This window comes from Lepidochelys kempii, chromosome 3, assembly GCF_965140265.1.
Source record: "Lepidochelys kempii isolate rLepKem1 chromosome 3, rLepKem1.hap2, whole genome shotgun sequence".
Classification (NCBI taxonomy): domain Eukaryota; kingdom Metazoa; phylum Chordata; order Testudines; family Cheloniidae; genus Lepidochelys; species Lepidochelys kempii.
The window spans coordinates 184,125,804-184,140,543 of NC_133258.1; the positions used below are offsets into that span (position 1 = coordinate 184,125,804).

Below are 14,740 nucleotides of genomic sequence, written 5' to 3' on the forward strand. Positions count from 1 at the left end.
GAACTTCACTCTCAACCAAACTGTTCTTAAACAAGAAATATACATCTTAGTAACAGGACAATTTTAAAGCGTGGTTATGGTCTGAAGAGCAACTATACAAAAATGGCACCTTTTTACTAAAGAAATATACTCCCTGTATATATTTTTGTCCTGAAAAAGCAGAAATAAGTTTGTTTGTTTTGCCCTTTTTTCTTTTTTTTTTTAAACAACTTTATTTTTGTTCACACCACAGAACCACCACAGCTAACAGAGTCAGCAGGATTCTATGCCACCTCATGTTTCCACAGAATTGTTAACTACATTCTGATTACAAAACCTGTGACACTGGTAATGAAGCATAAGCCAGAGAGAACACAGCTTGACTTAACATCTCAGGATGAGTTTGCAGACTGCCAAAAAACTCCCATCTTTTTACTAGGACCTTGGCTAGTTTGAGCTGGAAATCATTGAGACAAAGATGGAGCTCCACAATGACATTTTTCTACTCACTTTTTAGAGTATCACCTCTCAAGCATTAATAATGAAGGCATTGATTGTTCCATCTTTCCATTCCTTGATAACGGCTCTGATTCAGGTTTGTTCACCAGTAGTTTTTATTAATTTGACATGGCTGAGTCCAACAGCTGCAGACATGAATTAAAATGGTCTGCACTGCACTTGAGAAAGTCACTGGCTGAAGCACAAAAGGGGTGAATTCACATAAAGCAATACTGATGTCTAAACTTTTGTCTGACAGCCGAACATTTCAAAAGATCAAGAGACAACAATTAATACCGTGGGCCTATTCTGCTCCCTTTGAATTGCTTAGGGGGCCAAAAGAGAGAGGAAGCCACCTGCAAGTTGCCTACCGGGAACTTCCCAAGCACAGGGAGTCCCAGCAGGTGTAGGGCCAATATAACAGGTTCGTATGCCTCCCTCCTCACAGCTACTGGCACAGGGAGCATGTCTACTATCCTTAACTGAAGTATGATCCACGAGCTGACAGAAGTTGACAGCTGACAGAAGTTGTGCTTTAGTCAAATATAAGTTATAGCAGAGGTGGGCAAACTACAGCCCACGGGACCCTCCTGGGCCTAAGAGGCTAGCCTCCCCTGCTGTTCCCCCTCCCTCACAGCCTCAGCTCACTGAGCCGCCGGCGCAATGCTCTAGGCAGCAGGGCTGCAAGCTCTTGCCGGGCAGCGCAGCTGCAGAGCCACGGCCTGACCTGGTGCTCTGTGCTGCACAGTGGCGTGGCTGGCTCCAACTGGGCGGCACAGCTGCCTGTCCTGGTGCTGTAGGCGGCGCGGCTGTAGCGCCGTCAGCCACTGGTGCTCCAGGCAGCAAGGTAATGGGGCAGGGGGGTTGAATGGGGGCAGGAGTCCTGGGGGGCAGTCAGGGGCAGAGGGCCGGGGCCGGTCAGGGAGCAAGCGGGGGTGGATGGGGCAGGAATCCTGGGAGGGGGGCCGTCAGGGGGTGAGAAGTGTGTGTGGGGGGTCAGATATGGGGCAGGGGTCAGGCCACGCCCAGCTGTTTGGGTAGGCACAGCCTCCACTAACTGGCCCTCCATACAATTTCAGAAACCCGATGTGGCCTTCAGGCCAAAAAGTTTGCCTACCCCTGTGCTAAGTCAATAGGACAGTGATCTCCCATCGACTTCTGTAATCCACCTCAACGTGAGGCAGAAGCAATGCCAATGGGAGAGCAGTGTAGACACTGCTGTAAGTCGATGTAGGTTACGGCGACTTCAGTTATGTAACTGAAGCAGCGTAACTTACATTGACTTAGTGCCATAGTGAAAACAAGCCCTCAATCACTCCTCTTGAAGGTGTTCCACTTTTTATAAATAAGGCCTTGTCTAGACTGCAGAGTTTTATCGACAAAAGTCAGCTTTCATCGACAAAACAGAGGCGTACAAACTACAAAGCTTCTTCCACCTACAAAAACCTCTCCTGCTTTGCTCACAAAATAAAACCATCTTGACAAGAGGCATAAAGCTTTTTGCAGCAAAGTTGTATTGACAAAGTAACAGTGTAGACACTGCGCTTGGTTAGGTCACTGTAAATGGCCTCTAGTAGGTGTCTCACAATGCTCATCCTGACTGCTCTGGTCAGTGGTTTGAATTCCACTACCCTACACCCAGGTACATAGACATCCAACCCTCCCCCCCTAAAAGGCCTAGGAATTTTTGAAATTCCACTTCCTGTTCGCTTGGTGTGGACAGCTCACATCACAGCTTCCCAGCTGATCACAGCAGGTCCATGCAGCAAACCCTCTCCTGCTTGGAACACACCCGAGTTGTTGGATCTGCTGACACTGTGGAAAGAGGAGGCTGTGCAGTTTCAGCTCCGCTCCAGCCGTAGGAACACTTCAATATCTATAGTCAGATTTCTCATGGCATGTTAGGTAAGGGCTACGAACACGACACACACCAGTGCCGTGCAAAGATAAAGTTGCTGAGGCAGGCGTACCAGAAGGCAAGGGAGTCAAACCGTCACTCTGGTAATGGGCCAAAGACCTGCCACTTCTATAAGTAGCTGGATGCCACCCTCGGTGGCGGCCCCACCTTCACCATCAAGAGCCCTGTAGATACTTCGGTAGGGCTGGAGACAGTGGCCTCAACACAGAGGACAAAGCCGTGGATGAGGAGGTAAGTTGGAGGACGACGTGGAGCACACAGCAGGGTGACCTGGTGGCATGGCAAGTCAGGACATCTTTTCCACTCTGGAGGGTTGTAGCCAATCCCAGCAGTCCATCTCTGGTGCGCATGATGAAGAAAAGGAGAGCTCTAGTAAGTGTTCTTTTTCAGTTCATGCTGCTCGGTTATATGGGGTAGAGCTGTCCTTTGCTTTGTATATTCTAGCAGATGGGATAGACATGTACAAAACTAGCTCTGTTTGGGTATACATCACACTCCCCTGTGCAGCTACACAGTAGGGGCCCTGTGGAGCAGTGTTAGTGCACACCAAGATTTCATGAGAATCCTCTGGACAGATCTCTAGGAAACTTTTCTGGAGGTAGTCGTCAATCCTATGCTGAAGCTTTGTTGGCGAGAGCTGCTTTGTTCCTTCCCTCATTGTAGGAAACTTTCCTGCGCCAATCTGCAATCACTTGTGCAGGAACCAAAGCAGCACACAGGCAAGCAGCATAGGTAACCGGTCTGAAGTCACACATATGCAGAAGATGCACTCTTGCATCCCTCAGAAGTGAGATATCGGCTTAGTGATCAATGGCTCCACGTCTAGTTGGCAGCCGGTATCAAGTGGAGTGCCCCAAGGGTCGGTCCTGGGGCTGGTTTTGTTCAATATCTTCATAAATGATCTGGAGGATGGTGTGGATTGCACTCTCAGCAAATTTGCGGATGATACTAAACTGGGAGGAGTGGTAGATATGCTGGAGGGGAGGGATAGGATACAGAAGGACCTAGACAAATTGGAGGATTGGGCCAAAAGAAATCTGATGAGGTTCAATAAGGATAAGTGCAGGGTCCTGCACTTAGGATGGAAGAACCCAATGCACCGCTACAGACTAGGGACCGAATGGCTAGGCAGAAGTTCTGCGGAAAAGGACCTAGGGGTGACAGTGGACGAGAAGCTGGATATGAGTCAGCAGTGTGCCCTTGTTGCCAAGAAGGCCAATGGCATTTTGGGATGTATAAGCAGGGGCATAGCGAGCAGATCGAGGGACGTGATTGTTCCCCTCTATTCGACATTGGTGAGGCCTCATCTGGAGTACTGTGTCCAGTTTTGGGCCCCACACTACAAGAAGGATGTGGATAAATTGGAGAGGGTCCAGCGAAGGGCAACAAAAATGATTAGGGGTCTAGAACACATGAGTTATGAGGAGAGGCTGAGGGAGCTGGGATTGTTTAGCCTGCAGAAGAGAAGAATGAGGGGGGATTTGATAGCTGCTTTCAACTACCTGAAAGGGGGTTCCAAAGAGGATGGCTCTAGACTGTTCTCAATGGTAGCAGATGACAGAACGAGGAGTAATGGTCTCAAGTTGCAGTGGGGGAGGTTTAGATTGGATATTAGGAAAAACTTTTTCACTAAGAGGGTGGTGAAACACTGGAATGCGTTACCTAGGGAGGTGGTAGAATCTCCTTCCTTAGAGGTTTTTAAGGTCAGGCTTGACAAAGCCCTGGCTGGGATGATTTAACTGGGAATTGGTCCTGCTTCGAGCAGGGGGTTGGACTAGATGACCTTCTGGGGTCCCTTCCAACCCTGATATTCTATGATTCAGTGACCCCCGCCTGTAGAAAATGGTGGCAGAATTTACAGTATTGTCCCTAGTCGCCTGTACTGATGCCCTTAAAAAACCACTTAGACCCTTTGCCTCTTCTTGAGCACCCTTCCCCTCCCCCAAGCCAAACTCACCATGTTTAGGATGTTCACCGAGTTGTGTGATTGCCAAGGGACAGTGAGAAACTGAGTCATATTTTAGAAGAGGGGCATCGTACTATAATGATTCGATGCTGTGCATGCATAACAATCATGCTTCTGTTTACTGTTCCTTGTGCTTCTGCAGAGGTGGCCTTGAGGGGAACGCCCTACACACTGGCAGAGCACCTCCATCATATAAGGAAGCAAACAAGGAGGAGAAAGGAAGACATGTTTCGAGAGGTGATCCAATCCTCAGAGACCAAAAAACAAGAACGCAGGCAGGGAGATTTCAGAGTTGCAGCCATGTTAGTCTGTATCCACAAAAAGAAAAGGAGGACTTGTGGCACCTTAGAGAGTAACAAATCTGAGCATGAGCTGTAGCTCACGAAAGCTTATGCTCAGATAAATTTGTTAGTCTCTAAGGTGCCACAAGTCCTCCTTTTCTTAGAGCAGGGAGAGAGACTTTAAAAGAAAATAGACAGAACTGAATGGAAAGCCAGGATCGAATTTTAATGGGCAAGGAGCGGATGATAAAAGTGACAGAGGAGCGAACGGAGATGTTGAAGTCTCTAATCACGCAGCAGGCAGAATACATTTGTGTTCGGCCCCCTGTGCAGCTGATACAGAACTGCTTTCCATGCCCTCCCCAAACTCCTCCCACACATTCCTTGAAACTTCTCAGCCCATCTCGGTACACTGTTCACTCCACCCCTTCGGACAGTTTCGAAAATGATGCACACAGCTATTGGAGCCCACACGGACCTTCATTGTTATCTCCCTTCCCATCAAGCCTTTTGTGTGTGTGTTGTTAATTGGTATTTAATAAAAACACTCTGAAAGATAACCCCAATCTTTGTCTCCTACACACAGTGGTTGCTGGTGGAATTAATGGTGGGAATATGATCATTTGCTGACTACAAATCACGGTCAGAAATCATCAAAATTCTCATGCAATGCAGCAAGTTAACAAAGCATGGCAGAGTGCTGTACAGAACGAGACACTGCCGGTGCTTATTGTCAAAATGGTGCCTCAAAGCCTCCTTGATTCAAATAGCCTCCTGTTGTGCCCCTCTAAAGGCCTGGTATCTGGCTGCTCAAAATCAGTCTCCACGCTCCACTCCTGGGGAAACTTATCACCTCACAAATATTAGCCTCACAAATATTGTGGAGAGCACAGCAGGCAACTATGACCATGGGAATATTTTCCTCATTTAGGTCTAACCTGGCATAAAGGCAGAACCAGCATGCTTTTAATCTGACAAAGGCACATTCTATGGTCATCCCACGCCTGCTCAGTCTATTGTTGAAGCGCTCCTTGCTTCTGTCCAGGTTTCCCGTATAAGGCTTCATGAGCCATGGGAGTAAGGGGTACACTGGGTCTCCCAGGATCACTATGGGCATTTCAACACTCCCCTCCCCATTGGAATCTTCTGGTCTGGAAAGAAAGTTACTGCTTGCAGCATTCTGTACAGGCCAGTGTTCCTGAAAATGTGTGCATCATGCATCTTCCTGGACCACCCTGTATTGATGTCAGTGAAACACCCACTGTGATCCATAAGTGCCTGCAATACCATAGAGAAGCAACCCTTTTTATTGATGTACTCTGTCACAAGATGGTCCAGGGCCAAAATTGAGAATTGTGTGCCATCTATTGCCCTGTCGCAGTTAGGGACTGCAACTCACCAGTAGCAGTCTGAAGTTGCCAGCTTCCACGCACTGATTGCCATGCGCTTCTCTACCGAGAGGCCATCTCTCATTTTGGTGTCCCTGGCTGCGGTGCTGGAGTGAGCACAGTTCCAGGAAAATGGCTTTCCGCATCCAAAAGTTCTGCAGCCATTGCTCATCATCCCAGACCTGCTTAACAATGGGATCCCACTACTCAGTGCTTGCTTATGGAGCCCAGAAGAGACAGTACACTGTGTGCAGTTGCTCCATGAATGCCAAAAGTAATCTGGTGTTGTTTCTTCCCATGGCACACAGCAGGTCATGCACCTCTGATTCCTGTTGAGAGTGGGTGCTCATGATATACTTCATAACCAGCTGGGATGCATTCATAACAGTGACAACAACAGTCAAGAGCAGTGCAGGATCCATCCTGTCAGACAGAGCTGGCAGGCACATAGTAAACCGGGGCTGTTGAAAAATACAATGCAACACAGTCGGAAGCCCATGGAACACATGAAACCGCACCATGGGACATTGAACCCACACCCATGATGCACTGCGATCCCTTCTGTCTTTCCACAACTTCTAGGTGCAGAAGGTGGCGAGTAGCACAGTGGGATAGCTACCCACAGTGCACTGCTTTCACTGTTGATGCTAGAACACCAACTGTGGACGTGCTCCGCCAACAGAAGGAAAGTTGTGTGAACGTGCACAAGCCATTTAATTTTTTCCGTTTTTTGATCATCAGCGTAACTTACGTCGACAAAATTCTGTATGTAGACAACGTCCAAATAGTCTTTGGACCAGAGACTTGAACTTGGGTCTTCCACATCCTAAGTGAGTGCCCTAACTACTACACTAAAATGACTATGAATTGCCACTATGAATGACAATGAATCGTCACTGGGCCTGGTAAGGTTAGAAAGGAGGGCACCTCCTTCTCCTCCTGTCATTTTGTGAATGGCATTTAAGTCTCAAAGAAAAAAAGGCCAAACAGTTTCTGTTGACCCAATACTGCATGTTTTCGCAAATAAACTATAAATCTAAAGAACAAAAAACTTTCACCCTACTCTAGTCATAACCACTCCAGTGTAGCTGGAATGTTTTGTTCCCCTCCTTTTTTTAAACATTCAACTTATCAGCTTCTTTCACAAAACAAACTAGAACCTAAAAAATTGAGGTTCAAAGCACTAAATTCCCTACGATATCTCCCTGAGCAATTTCTAAGATACAGTAGGACAGCAGTAGAAGATGGTAAGACTAAAATGCTTCTGCAAGGGGTACAATTCTGAAGCTAATTTCATCTTGCAGCACTTCTGGAACAGAGCATCATAAGGAAATAGGTCACAGATCTGTGACTTAAGTTCCCTATAAGCTGTGCGGCCACGCAGCAGGCTATTTAGGGCCATGCACGTCCCCCAGCCCAGCCAAGGCCCTCCAGAGCTGCCAGGGAGAGGCGCCCCTTCCCTGGCCCCGAGCTGCTGCGGTGAGAGAGGGCAGGGGGGGGGTCCTCTCTCCCCGCCAAAGCCCCGGAGCACCCTACACCCCAAACCCCTCATCCCTGTCCCCACCCCAGAGCCCACACCCCCCTCACCCCAACCCTGAGCCCCCCCTACACCCCGAATCCCTCATCCCTAGCCCCACCCCTAGCCAGAGCCCTCACCTTCTGCACCCAACCCTCTGCCCCAGCCCCCTCATCACCTCAATATTGATGCACATAACAAAATTCATTCCCCACATGGACGTAAAAAATTAGAAGGAACATTGTCTGTGACTGGTTTAGACTCTTTGCAGCTCATGGTTGCTCACAGCAGCCACTAAAGCAGTGTGATTTCAGGAGGACAGCAGCAATGGAATCTAGAGACGAACTGTCAAACCTGGCAAGAATATGCTGCCAAACACTTCTATTGCTAAGAAGCACAATATCTGAGCACTGCTGCTTCCTATATAGATGTTACCAGAACCTGCACGTGAACTGCAGCATCCACTTTCCCCCAATTGTCCTTTCTTACACAGAATGGAGGCTCAGTGCTGTTAACCCAATATGGGATTTCTCTCTAACTGGAGTACCTGCATGCACCTTAGAAAATGAGTACCATTCCTCCTTAGGATGTCTAAAAGAGCTCCCTAGAGTTCCCTCACGTTAGCAGCAGTGGAGGCGAGAAGGTGAAAAGAGGTAACAGTGAGTAACTACTTGGGCAGCTGTAAGGCAGAAGAAAACACTAAGGGCACCCTATATCCTCCTTGGAGTAGGGGTGGAATCAAGTAAAGTTCTCTCCAAAGTGCTGCAAAAAGGTGGAGCAGGACAAACACTCATAGTGAATACCCACCACTGCCAGCCTGAGCAGAAAGGAAGCTCAGTCCATCCAACTAAGGGTAAGTATGGCGGTGGGGATTGAAGACAAGCACACCCCATCAAATAAATACCTATGACAGGTGAATGGGTGGGGAATGGAGAAGGAAGGAGTGCTACAACCAGTTTCATTGCCATTGATAACCAGCAGCCTGGGCTTTGCTCTACCATTCCCTTCTCCTGCAGGCAAGGCTCCCTAGCTTCTCTCTCCAGGAAGCAGGACAGCCCTTTGAGAAATTGTAGGAAACTGAGAGAAAAAAGGGACTGTGTCTTCCCAGCCCTCTCTAGCTCTTCCTCTCCTTCAAGGAATGCAAACTCATAGACGCTAAAGAGAAATGTCCATATCACAGCAATGAATTTTTCAGTCCCTGACTGCAGTGTTACTCTCCCTCATGCTCCAAGGCATCAGGAAGGGCCAGGAAGATTATGAGTGGGCCAGTGCTGGAGCATGAGCCACAGTATCAGTACTAGAAAATGTGACAATCTGCTATGTGAGAGCTGCATATTATTTTCAGATCAGGAGGTTACAACAGCCATTTCTCGCACTACACCATTGCTATCTGTAGGAATTTGCTACTTAGGGTGCACTGAGTATGCTCAGTAACATCTGCTGAAGCCACTGGCCTTCACCCTGCTCTTACTTGGCATAGGATTCTGCAGACTACTTTTTAAAGGAGTTAAAAGGGGCAAAGGGGGCAAATCGGAGGAGAGGGATGGCCAGGGTCTGAGCAGGGGGCGGAAATTGACTGGTATGGGGGGGGTCAAACAGCTGGAGACAGGGTTAAGATAGGGGCTGACGGGCAAAATCAGGGATGGGGGGAGAGGAGCCAGGGTAAAGCCCAGGAGTGAGGCACTGCCAGAGGGCAAAAACCCCAGCAGAGGTGGTAACAGTTACCCTGATGAACTTAGACACCAGTGTTTACACAAAATAGGGTGGGGGGACAGAGGGGCTTTTTTATTTCCCCTCCCACAAACAGTACCTCTTAGCATGGGCTTCCCAGGGCTGCGTTCTTAAAGGCACAGGCATCCCAATGACATCCCTTTCCTTAAAGGCACAGGCAATGCCTAGTCACTGCAGCTGCTCTCTGTCTGATGTAACCTACTGAGGTGCTGCAAGAGACTTAATTCAGTGAAACATTTTACATATAACCCCTCAGAAATAAAGAATCCCTTATCAGTGTACCTGATTGCATAAAGTCTCATAGCAGTTCACAAATTTGACTTATCTGCTGCTGGGATTCCCTGAATTCCTCTTAGCACTTCACCATTTAACTTTGTTATTGTGCAAATGCATGTCATTGGGCTATTTAATTTATATTTTAATAACAAATACTTATACATATTTTCAATAAGTACTTGCTAGTAGTTTTAGCAATGACATCTGTGTTTCTATTATCGCACTATGTTTTTTATTATTGCATTAGGTTTTTTACTGTGCTTTCTAATTTCGAATTTATAAGTAACTTTTTCTTCTTATTTTTAGAGAAGTTTATTCTATTGGATCATCTGACTTCCAGTCTGACTGAATTTCTGGCCTGGTCTCAAAACTTTGTTTTCATTTAATCTACGAATGGTGATTGCCTTTTGTAACTGTTATTTTGCCTCTCAAAAAAACCTCCCTTAATGTTTTTCCCGCATGCCATTGCTTGTGTGTTGAACTTGATTCTCAAATATTCAATAAAGGCAGTATACTATCTCATGTAACATCTTTCTCAAAGGCAAAAATCTACTGTAATTTTTGCTATACATTAGAACTGCCATAATGGATCAGACCAATAGTCTGTCTAGTTCAGTATCCTGTCTTCTGACAGCAGCCAGTGCCAGGTGCTTCAGAGGGAATGAACAGAACAGGCAATCACTGAGCGAACCATCCCATTGTCCACTCCCAGCATCTGGCAGTCAGAGGTTTAGGGAGACCCAGAGCATGGGGATGCATCCCTGATTATCTTGGCTAATAGCAGACACACCTATCCTGAGGAACTGATCTAATTCTTTGTTGAACCCATTTATAATTTTGGCCTTCAAAACATAATGAACACATCTACAACCCCAGATAGCTTGACAACCACAAAAATTCTAAAAACATGAGTTATACACCCTGAAGTCAAGAAATTTTAATGAATACATAATATTTTGTTCTTATGTGCCTCTTGGTTCCTGAGCTTTTAGAGTGCAATAAGGCCAGTTCCAAAAAGCTGGAGCCTAAACACCTGAACGAATCTTGGTCTACTCTCATACTTAGGTTTCAAAGTAGCAGCCATGTTAGTCCGTATCGGCAAAAAGAAAAGGAGGACTTGTGGCACCTTAGGAAATTCCTGTTACCTCTCCCAAACATTTCATATACCTAAAGCCATATCTACACTACAAGGGTATGTTAACTCAAATTATGTCAACATAGACTCACTACGGTTACTATGTCACTTGTGCACATGCCTATTGGACTCCTTGTCTTGGCAGTGAGTGTACTCACCAAAAGCACTTGTATCAATTCAGGGTGTGATGCACCATGAATATATATACCGCTGTGCAACTCATCACTGTCCACTGCACTGTATTTTGGGGAGCTTCGGTTTGGCATTGTACTCTGAGGCCCAAACACTTTTATGTAGAAATCCATGATTAAATGAAGTCTTCCTGACTAGTGATTTAATCAAATCCACCCTGCTGTTAAAAAATCTGGTTTGTTTTTGTAATAACCTTGCAGTAATAAGGGTGACTGAGCTGTTGAGAAGTGACAACACAATCAAGACAAGACAAGTTAGGTTTTAACAGTGAGGGAAAAGGTTCAAGAAAATGTCTCAAAAATTAAATCAGAGAGCAATGAGGTGATGTGAGCACCATGGTCCTGAGTGTAATTTTTGTGGTGGTATCTTGTTGCTTAATAAATGTAACAGTGACAAAAGCAGAAGTCTGTATAAAGCACAATGGTAGATTTTCTGCCTATGAGCTTGCTTTCAAAAGGAATTTATAAGTATTTTAAATACTATTTATAATGGTTTGCACTACTCTCAATGTTGTGTGTGCATTCAATGTTTCTTTACCAACAGACTATGACCTACTATGTAGTGGAAAGGGACTAATAAAGATTTATTTTTAAATGCTCATTAAGGGTTTTTCATGCAATAGCCTTAAAATTCAGCTTGTAAAATGCTTTTTAAACAGTCCTGTAAAGATAGAAATGTGGACCTGGTCCTCTCTCCTTCAGAAATGTGTTTGGTATCAAGTGTTATCTATTAAGTACTGTGAGGATGTTTCCTAAGAATCTGGTCATACAGCTAAAGCGTCACTTATGATTGCAGTGGGGGAGGTTTAGGTTGGATATTAAGAAAAACTTTTTCACTAGGAGGGTGGTGAAACACTGGAATGCGTTACCTAGGGAGGTGGTAGAATCTCCTTCCTTAGAAGTTTTTAAGGTCAGGCTTGACAAAGCCCTGGCTGGGATGATTTAATTGGGGATTGGTCCTGCTTTGAGCAGGGGGTTGGACTAGATGACCTCCTGAGGTCCCTTCCAACCCTGATATTCTATGATTTCTTGAGCGCTGGTGCCACCAGGAGCACTGAGGAATGAGGGTTTCCCTCACCACTACAGAATAGGTGTAGCAGAATACACTCCACACAGTGCATGGCTCCTCTGGGGTGCTCAGTATAGCTGGCAGTGCCTTCTGCTCCTACCTGTTTGCCATCAGGGTATTTAGGCAGCAGCAACAGTATGGCTTCTGCATGTATGGGAGTGTGTGTGGGAGGGAAAAGACTTCTTGGCCCTCTTCTCACCTCCACCAACAATAATGCCTCTGTGTGATGGCAGCCATATTTTGATCCTGTAATAAATAGATAGGAACTGCTTCTGCCAGGAAAAATTTCAGGTGAGCATAGATGGCCCTAAGTAAGGGAAATAGGAAATTCAAAATACTCCTTTCTACCCAGTCCCCAAAGACTAAAATATACCTGCATGGAGACAAACCCATCTGGCTCATCTTTACACTACAGACTCCAAAATCTCTTTCTGAACAAGCCCTTTCATCTCCAACAAGATATTACCCCAGGAGCTTCCTGGAAGCTACACTCCCTTTGATTAGAAACCTCTCAGTCAAGGCAACAGGACAAGTGCATTACTGCCTGTGCCTGCTGACTTGATGAACTGTAATGGTCAGAAATCACCCAGCACAGAAGTATACTAAATCATAGAAGGTTAGGGTTGGACGGGACGTCTGGAGGTCATCTAGTCCAACGCCCTGCTCAAAGCAGGACCAATCCCCAATTTTTGCCCCAGATCCCTAAATGGCCCCCTCAAGGATTGAACTCACAACCCTGGGTTTAGCAGGCCAATGCTCAAACCACTGAGCTATCCCTCCCCCCTAAAGAAGCAAACCCTAAGGAAATTAAGAGTTTAAATTCTCCTCCAGATGTCCCGCGTCCCACTAAAATGAATAGAACCCACAGGTCACTAGAGCATAAGTATCAATATCAGAATGCTACAGTGTTAGCACCATAAATGAAGCTACAAAATAAATGATGTTTAAATGACCTCACCACTTTTTACAATCCTCTATTAAGAGATAATTGATATGTACACCAAGCAGGGTCATTTAGAAGCCAAAGACTTTATGCTTCCATCCCACTCTATTGTCAAATTTTAGCAAATTAGGACAAGTCAGCAAATAAGAACCACCTTAGGTATCAGTAACTGCTAATGGTAACAATTAGCTGCTACTGGTAACAAATTACATCAAATAGCAGTTTTTTACATACGAGTAACTGCTAGCAGTTTCTCGCACTACCGTCCCAGTATCAGTGCTGGCATCTGGAAAGTATCGCGATAGAGGAAGAGTATCGGCATCACGGTGTCTCACGCCCAGTACCTTCGAATACTCCTGAGCCAGTTTCTGGTACTTCCCGGGCAGCTCCGCACCCGCCGCCATTGCCCCACAACTCCTTAGTAGCTACCACTGCCCACGGTCGCCCCGGCTGAACCACGCCCCGTCCGTACCGACACACTTCCGCGTTTAGACATGAGAACGCGCTAACGTCACCACGCAATCTCACACTAGACTACGGGGCGAGGCCGACTTCCCTCCTCGACACCATCATCTTGACGCAAAGTCCAAGATGGCGGAGCGAGGGCGGATCACGAGCTACCCTCTCCCTTCCGTAGCTTGGCTACAACAGACAGGGAAACCGGAGTGCGGGTCACGTGACACGGGAAGGTACGAGCGCTCCATCGTTACTATGGCAACAGCCTCACACGCGCCCCTAGGTAACGCGTAACGGGGCTACGGAGCCCGACCAAGGATAGACAACGGAGCGGCGAGGCCCGAGGGCTCTAACGCCGCGCATCCATCCCAACGCTGAGCTGAAGCTAGCCCGCGAGCGTGCAGTGGGTGACTTGAGAGGGTTCAGTGTTAGAGGGTGGGGGTGTGTGGGGGCTGGATTCTCACCGGTATCTAGCCGACCAGCTCCCATTGATAAAACCGGTGAGGGGAGGGTACCGGGTGTAGTCGAGGCCCCCATCCCGTAATGAACGGGCCTGTGGGGCAGCGCCTCAGTTGCGTGTGCACAATCCCCGTGACCTGGGCAGCAGCATGTTTCAGCCACTGCAGGGAGGGGGGAAATATACTGGGTTGACCAGAGGAGGGAGGCAATTGTACAAGGGCACCAAGTTCAAGAGATCCCAGTTTTGTCACACGGTGAAATTGGAGCCGTGGGGCCTGCTAGTTAGACACTACTTTAAAATGTCCAAAATCAGGGTCGGTAGGCTGGGCTCATTCTCTCACCTGGCATATGGCCGTGGTTGGAGCCAAGGGCTCCTGGCTGGCCCCAGGTGGTCGTAGCCAGGGGCGGCAGAGAGCACAAAAAGTTACCCCTTCTCCTGGCCTGCAGAGAACCAACCCTGCCTTACCTCATCTGCATGTCCGGAGAAAGATGAAAACCTTTTTGACAGGGAGGTTCTTTGAAAAATCAAGCATTTTTTTAAACAATCCTCAGGGATTAGATGTGAAATTAAGTCTTAGGTGAGAAGAATCAGTGGGGAGGGTGCATATGAGACCATCACCACCATAACATAAATTTGGTTATGATATTGGTGCAGAAATAAGGGAATTTAACCCATGGATACTGTCACCATGTGTGAAATAAATATATATTTATAGGGAACACATCACACCATCATTTGGAAAATATTTGGTATGAACAAATTAGATGTGTATTTTCAACACCAAATATGTATGTTTAATTACAAAGAGCTGTGTGTGACGCGTTTGGTCACAGAGACCCCCTTGGGACTGTCACCTGATGTGCTGAAACTACTTCTGAGCCCGTTTTCCCTGTCAGCTTGGGACTCCAGAACCCTGCCTTGTTGAGCCAGACA

General features: G+C 46.8%; 1 protein-coding gene across 6 annotated transcripts in view; it reads right to left on the bottom strand.

Moving 5' to 3' along the window:
- The window catches only part of PPP1R21 (protein phosphatase 1 regulatory subunit 21), a 61,741-nt gene extending 47,910 nt beyond the window's left edge, over positions 1-13,831 (bottom strand). For 4 of the 6 annotated variants that reach the window (XR_012158280.1, XR_012158278.1, XR_012158279.1 and 1 more), the window contains exon 1: positions 13,236-13,494. Coding sequence is in view for 1 of the 6 variants with exons in the window: in XM_073339237.1 (XP_073195338.1) it covers positions 13,236-13,295 (60 nt within the window). In the remaining 5 variants the exon portion in view is untranslated. Of the gene's footprint in view, positions 1-13,235; positions 13,495-13,811 lie in introns of those variants that run through there. The other 2 variants (XR_012158281.1, XM_073339237.1) reach the window with 2 other exon arrangements.
- Between the last annotated feature and the right edge of the window lie 909 nt (positions 13,832-14,740).